The sequence below is a fragment of the Scyliorhinus canicula genome, chromosome 17 (assembly GCF_902713615.1).
Source record: "Scyliorhinus canicula chromosome 17, sScyCan1.1, whole genome shotgun sequence".
Lineage (NCBI taxonomy): Eukaryota > Metazoa > Chordata > Chondrichthyes > Carcharhiniformes > Scyliorhinidae > Scyliorhinus > Scyliorhinus canicula.
In genome coordinates this window covers 27278240-27298226 of record NC_052162.1, presented here as the reverse complement: position 1 = coordinate 27298226, position 19987 = coordinate 27278240, and the positions used below count along the sequence as shown (strand labels likewise).

The window sequence follows — 19987 nt, the reverse complement described above, 5'->3', positions numbered from 1 at the left end:
AAGTTTCACCCTGTCCCCATGGTAACCAAACCACTCAGGCTTGTTGTCAGGCAGTCGTCGAAGATCACATCTTCCCTACTCCCTTTTACCTGGAAGTAGAGACAGTCCAAAAACATAACCGTCTTATACAACTTCACATTCATTATAGAAGGACAGAGCCTTATTCCTTCAGGTTTTAATGATTGTCAGAGATTTTCAAGGGCTGGTACAGACTCGATGGGCCGAATATCCTCCTTCCGCACTGTAAATTCTATGATCTATGATTACAAATAAGGCATTTTTAAATACTTTTCTTTCTCTCTTTTTTCACTCTTAATCAAATCCTTATTTTTTTTAACTTTGTACGTGAAATTGATATTGAATCACCCTCTCTACCTTTTTTAAAAATTTAGAGTACCCAATTCATTTTTTCCAATTAAGGGGCAATTTAGCGTGGCCAATCCACCTACCCTGCACATCTTTGGGTTGTGGGGGCGAAACCCACGCAAACACGGGGAGAATGTGCAAACTCCACACGGACAGTGACCCAGATCCGGGATCGAACCTGGGACCTCAGCGCCGTGAGGCCGCAGGGCTAACCCACTGCGCCACCGTGCTGCCCACCACCCTCTCTACCTTAACGCTTCCTTCTCCATTCACTTCAGTTCCAGTTGCCAGGTTTCCCTCTCTGCGAGTTTTCAGCTTGCACTTTCATCAACCTATAGAGCAAAATCTCATTGCGATGAAACGTGCAAGGGCCAGTCTCAGTTTAATGGCAGAGCTGGTGGATGCCTTATCACAGCAAACGATGGCTTGAAATGTTCTATTAAGTGGTGTTATAAATGAATGTCTACTCAGACAAATAATTCTGACAGGTGGTTTAACTACAGCGAGTGTCACTCAAGTCAGATCTGCCCCGATTGAGTCCGCAGTGGCACTTTGTGGAGAAGTTGCTGCAGGAACGGAGACTCCGCTGATTTTAGCTCTCCTCGCCCTAGGCATTGAGACCACTAGCGCTGCTTCTGTTGCTGCCTCAGCTGATGTTAACAAATTCTGTATTAACCGGGACTCAAACCTGAGGCCTCCTTGGTTGCATGGTTGGCATTATAGCTCTGGCACAATTACCCACTGAGCCAGTTCTGCTGTTTCTCTTAAATTGTAAGTGTAAACGTGGTCTCAGTATCTGTGACATTGCAGTTATTAAAAGACAAATCTCTCTCTGTCTATGTTGCAACCAGCACACATTTTTTTCTGCTCTGCCGATAAGAAAGAATCGCCATTCATTCACAAGGCCTTACAGAAATCTATTGCCTGTAAACTTCACCCCTCTCCAGAACCGCTGAAAATTAATATTGGACTCAAAACATTAACTCGGTTGCTGAGTATTCCCTGCCTTTTCTGTTTTTGCTTCAATTTTTCTCATTGGGCTTCCATTGTCCCTTAGCATTTAATATTATTTCTGTCTTTAAGGCCTTGTCAGGATCTAGATTACAGTACCACCCACACAGTGATTCAAAAAGGCACATGACCCAGATCGAGGGCCAGTGTTGTGTTGAGCAGAGATGTGTGAACACATAAACATTTCAGATAGCTCCTTGCCTGGACACTACTGCATATATGTATAGTGGACTTCCGGTGGCGGCTATAAGCCGAGCGATTGCATGAAAGGTGGCTTTGTCTAAGAATCTTTAACCCCAACAAACGGGAACCAAAAGTACTTATAATCCCCCAGCCTAAACCCCCAGTGACCACACTGCCAAGCAGGATTGGAAAGAACCAACCGCCCAGCCAAAAATCCAGTAGAAACGAGGGGAGGGAAACCTCAGTCTTGGAGCAGGAAACCACACATGGAGGCACAGTACTGGCGAGGGTCGACCCCGCAGAGCTCCCAGTGCAGACCCAGGTGCCAATCGCCAAGTTGACAACTTATATCACCTCCGAGCTCCAGAGACATAGGGAGGAGATGAGCAGCTACCTCCTGGGAGCAGTAGAGGTGGAAGTCGAGGGAGGCAATGATGCACCGGTTTCTTCCCAAAATACCCGAAAGACGTGCTGTTAGGTGAATTGGACATTCTGAATTCTCCCTCTGTGCACCCAAACAGGCGTCGGAATATGGCGACTGGGGGATTTTCACAGTAACTTCATTGCAGTGTTAATGTGAGCCTACCTGTGACACTAATAAAGATTATTATTACCCTGGTTACAGCTCCTCTCGCTGGCAGATATTCTGGCCTTGCTGAAGTCGATGGTCTTTTAAATGGCTGGCTGCATTTCCCAGCCATGCCTCACTGTAATGGGGCCACAAAAATCCACCCTTAGAATCTGGTGACTGCCTGCAGTCCCAGTCCTGGCCACTGCTGCCACTGGCGCTGCCAGTCAATCTCACTGGTTAGTAGGTAGGTGAGGCGGGTGTGGTGACTGTGATTCACACCGGATCATAATCTGTATATACATGTATCTATATTGTAAGTGCAATTGCACTACCTGATCACCAGGGGGAGTAGCTCTGGGAATGCTCGAGAATTGTACTGGGCTTCTCCCTTGGTTCCGCCCAGGACTCCTCCCCCTGGAGCTGCTGTATAAAGATCAGTGCCACATGGTCAGCCGGCCAGTTCACCGAAAGTTCAATGGCTGATAGGCTGGCTCTGTTGTGAGTATATTAAAACCGCTATTCTAATCCTACAAGCACGTGTCCGTAGAATTGTTGGTTCCTACAATTTAATATACTCAAGAAACAGTCGAAGAAATCATGGAAGCAGCCCTCAAGCCCGGACGCCTAGAACTCGACCCACAAGATGCAGAGGCTAAGGAAATTTTTTCCCACTGGCTGAGATGTTTTAAAGCCTACCTGGCAGAAGCCAGCACCGCCGGAACAACGGAGGAACAAAAACTCAGCCTACTGCACGCGAGGGTAAGCCACAGAATCTCCACACAGCTGAATCCGGCCAGTTCTTACACCGCAGCGCTGGCAATACTGGACAAAATGTACGTTTGGCCCATTAACGAGGTTTATGCACGCCACATGTTTATAACTCGCCGTCAGCAGCCTACAGAAACGTTAGCTGAGTTTGTAATGGAATTGAACAATCTTTCCAATGACTGTAATTATCAAGCCGTTACCGTGGCTGAACGTTGCTGTGTGGGACGTTTTCGTGGCGGGCCTTAGGTCTAACTATGTGCACCAAAGACTGCTAGAAAAGGGGGCCCAGGACTTAGACACTACTGTGGAGGCTTCTACCACTATGGAAGTTTCCTTCCGCAGCCTCACCTCGTTTCCCGCGGACCCCGCGACCTCATCGTGGACCCCCGACCAACAGTCCCCCCCAAGCCTGTGCCGCACAGCCCCCCAGCTACCGCGCTGCCCCAGCCAGTTACTCTGCTGCCCCAGCCAGCTACTCGGCTGCTCCAGCCTGCCATTTCTGTGGCCAAAGCCAGCACCCGCGGCAGCACTGCCTGGCCCGTAACGCGACCTGCAGCAGCTGCGGGCGAAAAGGACACTATGCCGGAGTGTGTTTGGCGAAGAAAGCCCCAGCCTCTAACCCTCCCACGGCTCAAAGCACTCGTTCCCTGAATTCACAGGCCTGCAAGCCCCGAAATGCTGCAGCCTGTATGCCGACTCCGCCCCCACCCATGTGCGACTCATGGGGGTGGCCATCTTGGCAATCCTCCTCCATGCGGCCGGCCATGTGCGACTCATGGGGGCGGCCATCTTGGGATCCATCCCCTTCAAACTCTGAAACTCACTTCGACGACTACGAACTCAGAGGGCAGTCATCGCGGGGCCACTCCAGCACAGCTGATCGAGCCGCCGACTACCCGCAATGCAGCGCAGTCGCCCTGGATCAATCCCGCCCCAAGCACCTACGAAGTTCGATGGCAGAGGTCCAGATCAACGGGTACATCACGCCATGCCTCTTTGACTCCAGGAGCACCGAGAGCTTTATACATCCAGAGCTGGTAAGACGCTGTTCGCTTTCTATTTTTCCGGTGAGTCAAACTATCGCCCTCACTTCGGGCTCCCACTCAGTCCAAATCCAAGGAAGCACCGTTGCTACGCTCACAATTCGAGGCGCTAGTTATTCTAAATTTAAACTTTATGTCCTGCCCGACCTCTGCGCGCCACTCTTATTAGGCCTGGATTTCCAGTGCAACCTCAAGAGCCTCACCCTCAGCTTCGGCGGGCCCCTGCCCCCACTCACTATCTGCAGCCTAGCCATGCTGCGCATCTCCCCCCCCCCTCCGCTCTTCGCCAATCTCACTCCAGATTGCAAGCCAGTGGTTACTCACAGCAGGTGATACAGCCTACAGGATAGGGTCTTTATCCGATTGGAGGTCCGACGGCTGCTCAGTGAGGGGATCATAGAGGCCAGTAATAGTCCCTGGAGAGCTCAGGTGGTGGTCGTCAAGACCGGGGGAAATTTTGCATGGTCGTCGACTATAGCCAGACCATAAATCGCTTTACGCTCCTAGACGCGTATCCCCTCCCCAGAATTGCAGACATGGTTAATCAGATCGCCCAATATCGGCTATTTTCCATGGTGGATCTGAAGTCTGCATACCACCAGCTCCCAATCTGCCCGGAGGACCGCCACTACACGGCATTCGAGGCCGATGGCCGCCTCTTCCATTTCCTCCGGGTCCCTTTCGGCGTCACTAACGGGGTTTCGGTGTTCCAACGAGGAATGGACCGAATGGTAGACCAGTACGGACTGCGGACCACGTTTCCGTATCTGGAAAATGTTACCATCTGCGGCTATGACCAGCAGGACCACGACGCCAACCGTTTTCTCCAAACAGCGCAGAAATTAAATCTCACTTATAACAAGGAGAAATGCATTTTCCGCACAAACAGACTGGCCATCCTCGGCTACGTCGTGGAGAACGGAGTCCTGGGCCCAGACCCGGACCGCATGCTTAGAACTCTTAGAACTCCCCCTCCCTCATTGCCCCAATGTCCTCAAACGGTGCTTGGGGTTCTTCTCATACTACGACCAGTGGGTCCCTCAATATGCGGACAAAGCCCGCCCACTCTTTAAGGCCACACGATTTCCCCTGTCAGTTGAGGCACGCCAGGCCTTCAGCTGCATCAAGGAGGACATCGCCAAAGCAGCCATGCGGGCGGTGGATGAATCCACTCCCTTTCAGGTTGTGAGCGACGCCTCAGAGGTAGCTCTAGCAGCCACTTTAATTCAGGCAGGGAGGCCCGTTGCATTTTTCTCCCGTACCCTATCCGCTTCAGAACTCCGACACTCCTCAGTCGAGAAGGAAGCACAAGCCATCGTGGAGGCTGTTCGTCACTGGAGGCACTACCTCGCAGGTAGGAGGTTCACCCTCATCACCGACCAACGATTGGTTGCCTTTATGTTTGACAACTCGCAAAGTGGCAAAATAAAAAATGATAAAATCCTTCGGTGGAGGATCGAACTCTCCACCTATAGTTACGATATTAAATATCGACCGGGGAAGCTCAACGAGCCCTCAGATGCCCTATCCCGCGGGACAGGCGCCAGCGTGTAGATCAGCCGTCTGAAAGCCATCCACATGGACCTCTGCCATCCAGGGGTCACCCGGCTCGCCCACTACATCAGAGCCCGAAACCTGCCTTTCTCCAACGAGGAGGTAAAAGCGGTCACCAGGGACTGCCCAATCTGTGCGGAGTGCAAACCGCACTTCTATAGACCAGACAGGGCCCACCTGGTCAAGGCTTCTAGGCCCTTTGAACGCCTTGTGATCGATTTCAAAGGGCCACTCCCCTCCACTAACAAGAACATTTATTTCCTCAACATCGTCGACGAGTTCTCCCGATTCCCTTTTGCCATTCCATGCCCTGATATGACCTCCCACACAGTCATTAGGGCCCTGCATAGTGTCTTCACCCTGTTCGGTTTCCCCAGCTACGTGCACAGCGACCGGGGTTCGTCCTTTATAAGCGACGAGCTGCGTCAGTACCTGCTCGACAAGGGCATCGCCTCGAGCAGGACTACCAGCTACAACCCCAGGGGGAACGGACAGGTGGAAAGGGAGAACGCGACGGTCTGGAAGACCGTCCTACTGACCCCCAGGTCTAGAAAACTCCAAGTCTCCCAATGGCAAGAAGTCCTCCCAGACGCGCTCCACGCAATCAGATCCCTCCTCTGTACAGCTACAAATCAAACCTCTCACGAGCGACTCTTCAATTTTTCTAGGGGCACTACCACGGGAGTCTCACTTCCGGCGTGGCTGAGGACACCAGGCCCGGTCCTCCTGAGGAAGCACGTCAGGGGGCACAAAACTGACCCCCTTGTTGAAAAGGTGCGCCTCCTCCATTCCAACCCCCAGTATGCATTCGTGGAGTTCCTGGATGGTCGCCAGGACACAGTATCCCTTCGGGACCTGGCACCCGCTGGATCCAGCCCCCCCTACCCCCACTGAGGAACCCCTTACCCTGTTCCCTATGCTGCCGCCCCCTCGCGCCCCCGATTCCGCAAACTCACCCCACCGGTTCCACGCGCCAGAACCAGCCCTCCCCCAGCGCCCCAAGTCTCCGGTCGAGCCAGAGGTGTATAAAGTTTGGGCGAGACCCGCCCCGGAGTCTGCCATCGTACCCCAGCTCTCAACACCCACCCAGCCACCGCAAGAGGCTGCAGCCCCGGTGCTCCGCAGATCGAAACAAACAATTCATCCACCAGACAGACTAACTCTGTGAGCCAACACCCCCGCTGGACTCGATTTTTTTCACAGGGGGTGAATGTGATTCACACCGGATTATAATCTGTATATACATGTGTCTATATTGTAAGTGCAGTTGCACTACCTGACCACCAGGGGGAGTAGCTCTGGGAATGCTCGAGAATTGTACTGGGCTTCTCCCTTGGTTCCGCCCAGGACTCCTCCCCCTGGAGCTGCTGTATAAAGATCAGTGCCACATGGTCAGCCGGCCAGTTCACCGAATGTTCAATGGCTAATAGGCTGGCTCTGTTGTGAGTATATTAAAACCGCTATTCTAATCCTACAAGCATGTGTCCGTAGAATTGTTGGTTCCAACAGCAGGACTTCCGCATAAATGAGGGGTAAAAAACCCATCTCCAGACGGAGTGTTAAAGGGCAGAGGGGCTACTGCGATTGGCAGGATTGTGTTTACCACTGAAGGACAGAATACCCCCCCCCCCCCACCCCACCTGAAACACCCTTCCCATCATCCTGTGTTGAATCCAATTAGACACCTCTGGAAGAAATGGGATGAGAATAATAAACTGCCAGAAGTTTCAAGTACTTAGATTTCTCTTTAACTTTGTTGTAATGCCATGTTATTCTATTTACTTCTTATTTTAGGAATTGATCCTTTCTTTGCTGTAACAGTGTCATTGATGGTCATCTTTGCTGTAGTTTTCAGCGTGGGCCTTGTTTATGCTATAAGGTATAGTCTTTGGCAAATTACTCTTAATAGTAAAAGGTTTTGGGTCTAAGTGTTAAGTTGCAATCTATTTTTCTATGATACGCGTTTATGCACATTTTTATCCGTCACCTGATCTTGAATCAATGGCAGACACTGGGCTGGTGGGGGAGTTAAAATCAAGCAGGTTACATCGCACTCAGATCCTGATATTAACCTGCACAGGTTCTGTGATGGATGAGCAGGCGGGAGTCTCATAAATTTTAACAAATCAAGGGAATATCCTGGGGCTAGTTTTACCCAGGGCTTGAATGAGGAAGATGCTGCGATGTTAATGTTTCACAACTTGCCATGGCCTAATTAAGATGACTTGTGAGTCAGTAGACAGTGCCCCTGTCATTGAGATAGAAACTCTGGGTTTAAGCCCTACTCCAAGACTTGTTGGCCATTGAAGGAACATTCATGATGTGGGTGAACAGGCTGCTTATCATTCCACCATTTTGCAGAGTCACAGAATTGTTACGATGCGGAAAAAGGCTATTTGGTCCATTGTGTCTGCACTGGCACTCCAGAGGAGCATCATGACTCAGCACTGTTCCCCTGCCTTTTCCCCAGACCCTTTCACATTGTTTCCATTCAAATTATTATCGGCAATGCCCTTTTGAATGCCCTGATTGAACTTGATTCCAGACTCAAACCACTTGTACGAAAAAAAAATTCTCACATCACATTTGCCTATTTTGCAAATCACTTTAAATCTGTGCCCTCTCGTTCCTGATCCTTTTACGAGCAGGAACTGTTTCTCCCTGTCTACTCTGTCCAGCCCCCTCATGATTTTGACATCTCTATCAAATCTCCTCTCAGCCTTCTTCTCACCAAGGAGAACTGTCCCAACCTCGCCAAACGATCCTCAAAACTGAACTTTTTCATCTCTTGAACTATTCTTGTGAACATCTTCCGCCCTCTCTCCAATGTGTTCACATCCAGCCTGTAGTATGACGCTCAGAACTGTTCCCCACTATTCCCTAAAGTGGAAAAAAGTATGTGAGAAAATACAAAACAAACATGGCCCAATTGGTCAATTGGTTCAGAATGGGGGCAGCAGGGTAGCATGGTGGTTAGCATAAATGCTTCACAGCTCCAGGGTCCCAGGTTCGATTCCCGGCTGGGTCACTGTCTGTGTGGAGTCTGCACGTCCTCCCCCTGTGTGCGTGGGTTTCCTCCGGGTGCTCCGGTTTCCTCCCACAGTCCAAAGATGTGCGGGTTAGGTGGATTGGCCATGCTAAATTGCCCGTAGTGTCCTAATAAAAGTAAGGTTAAGGGTGGGGGTTGTTGGGTTACGGGTATAGGGTGGATACGTGGGTTTGAGTAGGGTGATCATGGCTCGGCACAACATTGAGGGCCGAAGGGCCTGTTCTGTGCTGTACTGTTCTATGTTCTAATGGGAGCCAATTCATTTCCCATAACTGATGAGTCACTGGATGGTGCCCGCTTGGTGCCTTCAGCTCCCTGGTGACATTAAAATGTGCTGCAACGCCAGTAGCAGTTCAGACTGCATGATTCTGGCTTTGGACAGGTGGCATGTTTGCTTCACCTACTAACCCTCTCTGGTTGGAGCTAGACCCATCATGGGCGGGATCCTCCGCCGGGTGCGCTAAACTCCCGCCGGCAGCGGGATCCTCCATCCCACCAGCCTGCCAGACAATGGAGTTTCCCATTGTGGGAAGCCCCATTCCATTGGGAAACCCCAGATGCCGGCGCAACGGAGAACCTCACCAGCAGAGAATCCAGCCCCGTATCTTTTTAACCCACCTATGTCGAATTAACCATGAAAGAGTGTGGAGCAACTAACAATGAATCAGAGAGATACCAACAGTGAGACAGAATAAATATAACATTGAAATAGAGTGATACTGACTAACAACACGAAGCTCACAGAGTAACAAAGTAAAAAGAAAAGGAATGGTGTTGCATTAATATAGCAGATTTCATAATCTTTGGACATCCCACAGTTTTACAGCCAATGAAGTACTTCTGAAATGTTTTCACTGTTGTAATATAGGAAAATAGACAGCTAATTTGCATGCAGCATGATCCCACAAAGAGCAGTGAGGGAAATGACCCTGTAATCAGTTTCACTAATTGATGAGAAAAGAGACAACTGTCAAAGCTTTTCATCTTGCACTCATTAGGACAGTTCACAAGAATGGCAATAGTAAAGGGGAAACAATTTATGCTGCATGAGAAGAAAGTGCTGATTAGTTGGCAAGTGGACTCTTAGTGGTAGTGGTGTTATCATGGAGCTTGCACTAGAGAACAGTTGCTGCCTTTGCTATTGGTATTCTCGCGAGCTGACCTGATGAGTGCTGGATGAAAAGATTTGACAGCCTGCCTCCTTTTTCAGCAATACTCAAGTTCTGTACTACCAAATGACTATTTCTTTTGCTAACGATGGTTAAGGGATAAATATTGGCTGGAGGCGCCAGAAGAACCTCCCAGCTCTCCTTTAAACAGTACCATGGGGAATTCTTACATGCACCTGACTGTGTCTTGGTTTAGCATCCCATCCAGAGGACAGCACCTCTGACTGTGCAGCATTTTCTCAGTAATGCATTGTCAGCCAGGATTATGTGCTCAAGTCCCTGGAGTGGAATATGAATGCTAACCCCATTGACTAAAGGATGAGTGTTTTACTATGACACCAAGGCTGACTCATTGAATGAAACTGAAAGTGAAATGGAGCGTCACGGACAAAACATTAAGTATTGCCATTCATTTGCTGCTGATTTTACTCATAATTTTCCCATGGTGCAATTTCTAATTTCTCACCTCCAGGCAGAGAATTATCCAAATAAAATTACTGAAGGGCCCAGATAAGATTCTACTGACACTCAATGACGTAACATTTATAAACCCACAGCTCAGTCGGAAGGTTGGTACTTTGGTTGAATATTAATTATATTATCAGTTACACTAATTTATATTATAATATCCGAATTTGTAATTTGAACCTTAAAAAATAGTGAGTACAATCAGTGTTATTCACAATGATGCGTGTAAATATCATTCTGCCTGAATCTAACATTTTCATGTCTGGCTTGAAGAAACTCAGCGGTGAAGATAGTCAATTTAGTGAAGGCAGACAAAGCATTTCTGAGACCAGGGATGGGAAGTCTCCCATGTGGTCATGCTCAATCAGAAGTCTGACTCCTGCCACCCACGAAAACTCAAATGTAGCAGTCTATGAGGTAAATTTAATATCTTATATACATACGTAGCTTTTTAGTTCTCGCATTTACAATTTTAAGCTTTAACAGTGAAAGAAATTGCACCACTCTGATCACAATTACACATCCTATGATGGGTGAGAAAGGATCGGGGGGGGGGGGGACGATGTTTAAAGTTTACAATCACCTCCAGCGCATCTGTGTTTCACTCTGGCGAGGCGGGATACGTCACTGAAGTAATTAATTCAGGCTTCCCGAGGGCAGTTAGGCGCTTGATGTAAGGGCTTACTGAAACCAGACAGCTAAATCGGGACAGGACCTGCTATTCTTAGCAGAAAGTAATGAGCACAGAGGTTTGGAGCGAAATACAGCGCAGAGATCCAGGGAATTTGGTCCACAGATCAGGAGCTATGAAGAATACTGCTGGTGTGGGGGGGGGGGGGGGGGGGGTGGTTAGTACTGCTGCCTCATCTTGCCAAGAACCTGGGTTCAATTCCAGCCTTGGGTGACAGTTTGTGTGGAGTCTGCACAATCTCCCCGTGTCTGCGTGGGTTTCTTCCGGGTGCTCCGGCTGCCTCCCACAGTCCAAAGATGTGCAGGTTAGGTGGATTGGCCGTGTTAAATTGCTCCTTATTGTCCAAAAGGTTAGGTGGGGTTAGTGCATTATGGGGATAGGGTAGGGGCGTGGGCCTAGGTAAAGTGTTCTTTCAGAGGGTCAGTGCAAACTTGATGGGCCGAATGGCCCCTTTCTGCACTGCCTGGATTCTATGAGATCACCCTCCAGGAGAGGTGTAAATTCAGGAAAGCTACGTGTTATGCCTGTAATAAGAGGGGGCACACTAAGAGGAAATGCAAGGCTCGATAGCATTGAGAATGACCCTGAAAACAGGTTTGAAGTATACAGTTTAAAAACATTACGTTGGACAAGACGGCCCCATTTACAATTGTGTTAATGGCAAACAGTCAATCACTTGGAATATAGGTGGACACGTGGACCTCTGCTGCAGTTGTAGGTGAGCAACGTATCGTTATTTATAAGGTGCGGTCCAGGCCCTGAAGTTAAAAAGTACGAAGGCCAGGCCAGCCAAGTGTACGAGCGTTTGCAAATATATTTGTTTAAAAGCAGTGCTCCTTTAACATGTTCCTGGCTGCCATGGAATTTAGTATTTTAATATTTGTAACTATGGCTCCAAATGTGACCATTCATCAATAGGATATCACGCATTCTAAATGAAAAAAAAATCTTCTTTACAGGGTGACTGGGTTTGGCTGAAGAAGTTTCCTTATGAAGAGAATGGAAATATCAAGCCAGGTGCAAGTGCTGTGTTTAAAATGGTAGGTTCAAAATGAAAAAAATACAGACACAGAAAGGTTTAGCCACGGTAGTTGATGAGTATGGAGTTCAGGTCCTGCCCATGGCACTTTCTGACCAGTTGACTGTAGGTCACTGTTTTCATTGAAATGTTTGGCAAAAAATGTGCATTTGTTTTGCTCCCCCCCCCCCCCCCCCCCCCCCCCCCCCCCCGGTTATAAGTGGAAGCCTATTTCCCAACCCCTCGGTTTTGGTGTGATCCAATTTCTGTTAAAAACCCAGCAGAAAGGATGAACTTAGAGGGTTAGTTAATTTGCATACACTCAAACGTGGGAGCGAGCAACATTGCCCCTTTTTCATTTATATAATAAATGGTGTATTCCTTCACAGAGGTTGGCAGACTAAAACTGCTGAATAATTCACTTTTCCAGCAGAGATGTCGTCCATGATGAGAAAGACACACAGAGATGATTGTAGGAGATGGTATAGAAGTTTAGAAGTTCCATCGAAACAGTGTAGGAGGAGGAGGAGGAGGAGGAGGCAAGGCCTTCAAACCTGGAAGGCGTCCCTTTTCTGTGTGGCTGCTTGCTAGATGGAAGATGGCAAACTGATTTGTAATATAGTAAGACATTGGGCTGGATTCTCCGCACCCCGACGAAGAAAACGCGGTCGGTGCTGGGGCAGAGAATCCATTTCGCTGCACGAAATCGGGATCGGCGCCAGTTCCCTGATTCTGCGAGCCCCTAAATGCAGCGTACATGCCACGTAGCACCTACCTGGGGCCATTGCTCGAGGCCTGCGCCCGGCCAAAGTCCCGACGGCGTGGATCTAATGTCCTGCCGGTCGGGATACTAGCGAGGCGGTTGCGGACACAGTTGGGGGCGGGCTGATTGGAGGGCAGGGGAGACCTTATATGCGGCTGGGCAATGTTTGGGTGGGCAGTCAGGGTCGGGCGCACAGCCGATCAGGAGGGGGGGGGGGGGGGTCTATTTTCAGTGTCCAGCTCTGCGGTCTAAGTCCGCCGTGGAGCATGGCGTGGAATCTAGCCCAGTATAATTGGCTCTCCAAGCTAGTGGGACCATGTCACATGACTCCCACCTCTCCACTTTGGTTTTGACAAAGGACGTATAACCCAATGAATGTTCCAACCATTAATAATTTGAAAGAAAAGTTGCAGGGCTCTTTGTCCCAGCAGACTAGTTGGCCAGTCCAGGCTTATGCAATGTATATTTTTTTGGTGGTCGGGTTTTTATTTATCTTATGCTGGGCACTCTCACAGGCTTAAATACAAAGCCTTGGCCTAAAGTCTGTGTACCTGACTGATGATGTCACCAGTGCTAACGTGAGTCACCTCTTAAAGAGACACTGCCTCAACATAACATATAATACATAACAGCATTTGCACAATTCCATTTGAATTTAATCGCTGCAGCCCACAGGGGTTGTTGATATCTACATAGAACATAGAACAGTACAGCACAGAACAGGCCCTTCGGCCCTCAATGTTGTGCCGAGCCATGATCACCCTACTCAAACCCACGTATCCACCCTATACCCGTAACCCAACAACCCCCCCTTAACCTTACTTTTATTAGGACACTACGGGCAATTTAGCATGGCCAATCCACCTAACCCGCACATCTTTGGACTGTGGGAGGAAACTGGAGCACCCGGAGGAAACCCACACACACAGGGGGAGGACGTGCAGACTCCACACAGACAGTTACCCAGCCGGGAATCGAACCTGGGACCCTGGAGCTGTGAAGCATTTATGCTAACCACCATGCTACCCTGCTGCCCTTCAGAGATAATGAGACACAAATTTATTTGATCCTACCAAATTGGTTACTATTGTTTGAAGGTCATGTGGCTTCAGTCGTTTTTAAGGTCATTGCCCAGTCATTGCCCATCTTTAGGATTTAGCAATGAAGATATTTATTATATACACATTTCATAAAAATCTAGTGTGAACTCTTAGTTCCGTTAGAGTTTTAGAGCTTGCTACAGTGGAACATGGAGGGCAGTCTAGGATAGTTATAGAGAACAAAAAAATGGAGTGGGAAGATGCAGATTTTTCTACTGTGGTGGATAAATGTTTTTGTTGAAAGGGCAACAGTCGGATGCCTAGTTTTCTCATTTGACAAGGTGATGTACATCAACACTTAGCATTAAGATTATTTCACGTTATTTCTTATTGATTTAAATCTGTCTTTTCTATGGTCGCACCTATTGATAGATTTTCATTGATTTAGATGAAGGACTTTAGGCATGAAAACATAAACCTTTTCCTTGGATTCTTCTTTGACTGTGGAATGCTTGCTATCGTGACGGAGTTCTGCACCCGTGGGAGTCTGCTCGACCTGCTGAGAAATGAAGATGTGAAATTGGACTGGATGTTCAAGTCATCACTTTTGATGGATTTGATCAAGGTTGATGATATTTCTGATACTCCTGGTCCTGTGAACATTGTGGAGATTGTTACTATTAAAGCATGCAGTATAATCTTACTACGGAGTGGGGGTCGGTCAATATTACATTGCAACAAGGGAACCAAGGGTAATCTTCATTTAGTCATTCACCAAGACATTTGACATGGAAGGGAATGTACGTCAATGCAGTATACAAGAGCTGCCTGGCACGTTCATGCATTTTGGTGCAAATTGTTTAATTGCGTCAAGAGTATTTTAATAAAGAAATACAAAAGGATTAACAAAGAAAGACTAGCATTTCTACCTTTGGCACCAGTCACAACCACAGGATATCACAAAGTGCTTTACACCAAATTAAAGTATTGTCACCATTGTATTATAGAAATCATGGCCAGCTGCTACATACAACAATATGCTCCAGAATACTTTATTAGACTTTGCCACCCAGGTTTGTAACAAGGTAGCTGATTTCAACCCCAGCAATTGTACAGATGTTGCAAATCGCTTGGCTGCTCTCTGAGTAGAGTTTCTTACTTCCGATCCTGTTTAATAATCCCTGCTGGAAAATACTTACATGTGTGGCCCAAAATCTAAAAATATCTGTACCCGTTTTTGTTGCTCAGTAAAATATAGCTTTAATGGGATATACAGATATTAAGCAAGTATTGAAATTAAGTATTTGATTATTTAATTGGATATGAAAAATGAAATGAATGAAAATCACTTATTGTCACGAGTAGGCTTCAATGAAGCTACTGTGAAAAGCCCCTAGTCGCCACATTCTGGGGCCTGTCCGGAGAGGCTGGTACAGGAATCGAACCGTGCTGCTGGCCTGCTTGGTCTGCTTTAAAAGCCAGCGATTTAGCCGAGTGAGCTAAACCAGCCCCTATGAAGGGATATGAAGGGTGAAATGCCATAATATTCACACATTGCTCTAGGTGACATCCAATTCCCATCCAACCAGCATAAAGCACCCATCATTGCTGATTAATGTGGTATTACATAGAATATAGAAGTTTGTGGACTATATACCATAACAAGTAAGAATGATTTTAGTGTTATTTAGTCTGGAAATGGTAAGCAAATTCTGCGCAAGCAGTTAGACAATTTTCCATTCATCTACTACCACAGGGCATGAGGTATTTACATCATCGAGACTATGTACATGGAAACTTGAAGTCGCGAAATTGTGTGGTAGATGGACGCTTTGTCCTTAAAGTGACAGATTATGGATATATTGACGTGGCCAAAGCCCAGAACATTCCATTGGCGGAGCCTTCAGTAGAAGGTAAAAGAGGCAAAGCAGATTGATTATAACGTATTTCCTTACTTCTCACCTTGATGTACATTTATTGTAGTAAGTCTTCTATATGCAATCCATGTCAACGTTGCTTATTGCGCTGGGACCTGAGCAGTCTGCAATGGTTACTTTTTAAGGTGTCACGTCTTTTCTTTATTCTTTCATGGGATGGTGCCGTTTAGCACTGATCGATGCAAACGTGAACCAGGTGTGACTGCACCTGTAGGGTCTCCCAGGCCATCAAAGGCCCGAGGGTGGTCAGGCTCTGGGTTGGATGGTACCCTGGTGCTCCTGCTACCATCTGCCATATGTGCATGTTGGCACTGCTATCTAGGCACGTTGGTACTTCCACATGGGCACCAAGACACTGTCATCCAGTCACCCTGAATGCCAAATGCCAGATTGACACTGGCAGGGATTGGGCCCAGGGGTGCCCTGCCTTTATGAGGTTGGGTGAGGGAGGGGCTCGAGGACCCACTAACAGGTAAGTTGGGGCATGGGGAGGGGCCGAGGTGGGGGGCCTCGAGGTCAAGGAGATGGGGCGGCATTTAAAAATGGCTGAGCTCGTCAGTACAGGGAATGAAGGTAAGTGTGGTCTCGGCAGGGCATTCCTCACCAAGACCAAAAGTAAAACAGAGTCTCCTTTGACCGGGGGTCGTTCTCAGTGCCCCAGGTGCCGAGAAACACCTTGCTAAATGCGCCCAAAGCGGGACTCTTTTTTTTCCCCGTTAAATGACACCCACTGCTCCTTTCTTTCTTCCCGAGGATTAACAGTAAAATGCCGCAGTTTCACATAATCACAGAATTGTTATGACGCGGAAGAAGGCCATTTGGCCCAAGGTGTTTGCAGTGCCTCCCCAAATGAGCATTATAACTTTGTGTCATTCCCCTGCCTTTTCCCCGCAGCTGTATTGTTTCCATTCAAGTAATACCCTCTTGAATGCCCCAACTGCTTCCACCACACTTCCAGGCAGTGCATCCCAGACCAGAACCACTCGCTGTATGAAAACGTTTCTTCTCACATGGCATTTTCTTCCTTTTGCAAATCATTGTAAATCTGTGTCCTCTCATGCTTTGGAATATTTCAATCAAATCTCCTCTAAACCTTCTTCTCTCCAAGCAAAACAATCCCAACCTCCCCAATCTATCCTCCCATCTGAAGTTTCTCATCCTTGGAACCATTCCTCTTCGTTTCGGTGCTTATTAAATAATTTCTGGTGGGATAGCGGGAAGCTAGAGGAACCACATGTTCTCCTCATCAACATGACACTAAGAACAAGTGAGGCAAGACATTTCATGATCATTTATGCCATCGTTTAATGTCTTTCTGCACAAATGGAAAATACTTAACAAAGTTTTCTTTACAAAGTGGTTTAAGAAGCCCCATATATATGCAGCTCTTGTACAATATACCACACAAACCATATTAACAACACGCACTTAAAGTAATGCCCATTAGAAAGTTAGTGTGGCAAACGTGGTGTTTATTAACTTTTTTTAAATAAATGTTTTTATTCTCCATTTTCACATTTTCCTTCAAAATTTACACCCCACACGCAGACAGTAAACGGTAACAAAAACAAAATCAATCCCCTTAACAATAACAAAGATCCCATCCTCCCACTACCCCAAACAACGGCCCACCTATCAATATATGCATCCAATAAAACAAACCCTCCCACGGTGGAAACAAAAAACAATGGAGAAAAAGAAAAAAGGAGTCCAGGACCGCCCATGGTCACCATAGAGTCCACTCCCCCCCACCCCATACTCAACGCCGTCCAACCTCTGCAAGAGTACCGTACATGATACCCAAGAGTTGTAAACCCCCCCCCCCTCCCCAACTCCTCCCGTCCACTGCCTCTTGTGAAACTCCTCCCCCCAATCTCGGTTCCTTCCCCCCAACTTTCCACCCTGGCTAGACCACTCGGACCCTGTTCTGCCAGGCTCCGATGGCCACAGCCCCTCCCCCCACCTCACTCCCGTTCACTGGCCGGCTTAAACCGGCCAGCATGGAGGCCCCCGCCCGGGTCCCTTTCCCCCTTGCCCGGCCCTAGGAAAGCCCAGAAATCCCCTTTTAGCACACAACCCCACATATCCACCTACACCCCAAAGAGCCCTCACTTTGAGTGAAAGTCCCATCACTTCCCTTGTCCAAATATATACAACATTGGCTCCTTTAGCCCATACGCCCGCATGCAGTGAAACAAAAAAAAAATAAAATACAGTCATGAGGTTACATCGGCACATGGCCATTTCTCAATTTCTCAGTTCTGCCACAGTCCTTCTGCCTTCGCAAACTCCTCCGCTGCTTCCGCCGTTCCAAAATAAAAGTCCTTGAGCTTGTAAGTCACCCTCAGCTTTTCTGGATATACAATGCCGCACTGCACCTTGCTAATGTACAGTGCCCTCTTCACCCGATTAAAAGCAGCCCGCCTCCTCGCCAGCTCCACCGTAAAGTCCTGGTATACACGTATACCTGCTCCAGCCCACTGCACCACCCGCTTCTGCTTGGCCCAGCACAGGACCTTCTCCTTCACACTGTACCTACGGAAGCACAGAGTCACTACCCTTGGTGGCTCACTCGCCTTTGGTACAGGCCTCCACGGCTTATGAGCCCGATCCAGTTCATAACGGGAGGGATCCTCCCCCTCCCCCAATAGTTTCGCCAGCATTGCAGCAAAATACTCAGTCGGCCTCGGCCCTTCAACTCCTTCGGGCAGCCCCACAATCCTCAAATTCTGTCGCCTGGATCTGTTTTCCAGGTCTTCCATTTTTTTCTCGCAGATCCTTGTTAATCTCCATCACCTTCCACATCTCCTTCCCCATCGAGGTAAGTTGATCACCGTGCTGCGCCACCGTCTCCTCCACTTCCTTCAGCGCCTCCCCTTGCTTCCGCACCTCCGTCACTGCGCTCGCCGCCACCGTCGTCACCGGGGAAATCGCCTCCTTCACCAGCACACTCAAAAACTCCCTCATCTCCTTCCTCATTGTCTCCATGTATTTTGTAAACTGCTTTTCGAATTCCGCAGCCATCACCTTAGTTATTTCTTCAGCCATAAGCAATGCGGCCTCCCCTGGTGCTCCAGCCTCCATTTTCTTTACCGACCCCGCGGTGACCTTTCTACTCCCCGACGGACTTTCAGCTGTTTTCACGGCTTTTCTTTACTGGCTCTCGACATATCCCTTCCCTGTGCCTTCTCCTGACATTTACCGCCTTCGCTGCCCGAAGGACTGGGCGTCAATCCCCGACAATGCCGTTCCCGAACGGGAGCCCTCCAACGCACCTCCCGCCCGCCGTCACCGGATGTCCCTGGTGTTTATTAACATGATAGGAACAAACATTCACAAAACTCAAGGCAGACACTATTAACAAACAACTACAAACCAGTAAACTAACTTCAATAAAATGAATAATAGTTTTCTTTGTAAAGGTCATCTCCATTGAGGACATAATTTGTTATGCAAAAACATTAACCAGAACAGGCAAGTGATGTGATGGAAAGTAATGAGTAACTTGTTGTCAAAACAAATGTTTGCATCCAATGTGTGGATGCGTTATTTATTTGTTAATCATGCACCGAAAACAGATAAAGTACTTGACGGGTGAATGCAATAATTTGTTTTGGCTGCATTTCACTGAGTTATCCTTATTAAGGCATTTTACAATAATGGGTGTTTGGAATAGCTCCCTGGAATGTTCGAAAACTCATTTCTACTGATGAGGAAATTGGATCAAATATTCAGGTATACTTCACATACACTAGAAACTTAGAAAATAGGAGCAGGAGTAGGCCATTCGGCCCTTCCAGCCCCCTCCACCATTCATTATGACCCATGGTTGATCAGCCAATTCAAAACTCCTGGGCTGGATTCTCTGATTTTGCGGCTAAGTGCTGACGCCGGCGTGGGAACTGTGGTGGTTTACAATGCCAAACTCAGCGCCGAACCCTCACCGATTCCGGGACCGGTGAGGGGCTAGCAGCAGTGCTGGGTAAAACTCTTGGCTCCTGCGGCAAAAACAGCCAGAGAATGGCCTGGTCCGTGGTCGCGCATGCGCACGGTGACACCCTGCAGCGGTCGCACCGTACAACATGGCGCCGGCCACACGTGGACCCGACCTGCCAGATAGTGCTCCCCCGGGATCCCCCCCTCGCCTTCCCAGGATCTTCTCCCATCAGTCCGCGCCGAAGCCCCCCTGACCAACGGCATGGCTCCTCTCCGACTGTGCCGGCGCTGGACACAGTCTGCTGCCGCCACGTGAGGCTAACAAAAACTGAGAGCACAAGTGAACCGCACCGTCGGGTACTCAGCCCATTGGGGGCAGAGTATCGGGGGAGGGGCTTCAGGTGATGTCCTGAGGCCATC

General features: G+C 48.3%; 1 protein-coding gene across 1 annotated transcript in view; it reads left to right on the top strand.

Moving 5' to 3' along the window:
- The window catches only part of LOC119951674 (retinal guanylyl cyclase 2-like), a 94862-nt gene that overhangs the window by 33273 nt on the left and 41602 nt on the right, over positions 1-19987 (top strand). Inside the window, exons 5-10 of the mRNA XM_038774878.1 lie at positions 7291-7375; positions 10187-10283; positions 10456-10599; positions 11833-11913; positions 14143-14319; positions 15451-15607. Of these exons, the coding sequence (XP_038630806.1) occupies positions 7291-7375; positions 10187-10283; positions 10456-10599; positions 11833-11913; positions 14143-14319; positions 15451-15607 (741 nt within the window). The remainder of the gene's footprint in view (positions 1-7290; positions 7376-10186; positions 10284-10455; positions 10600-11832; positions 11914-14142; positions 14320-15450; positions 15608-19987) is intronic.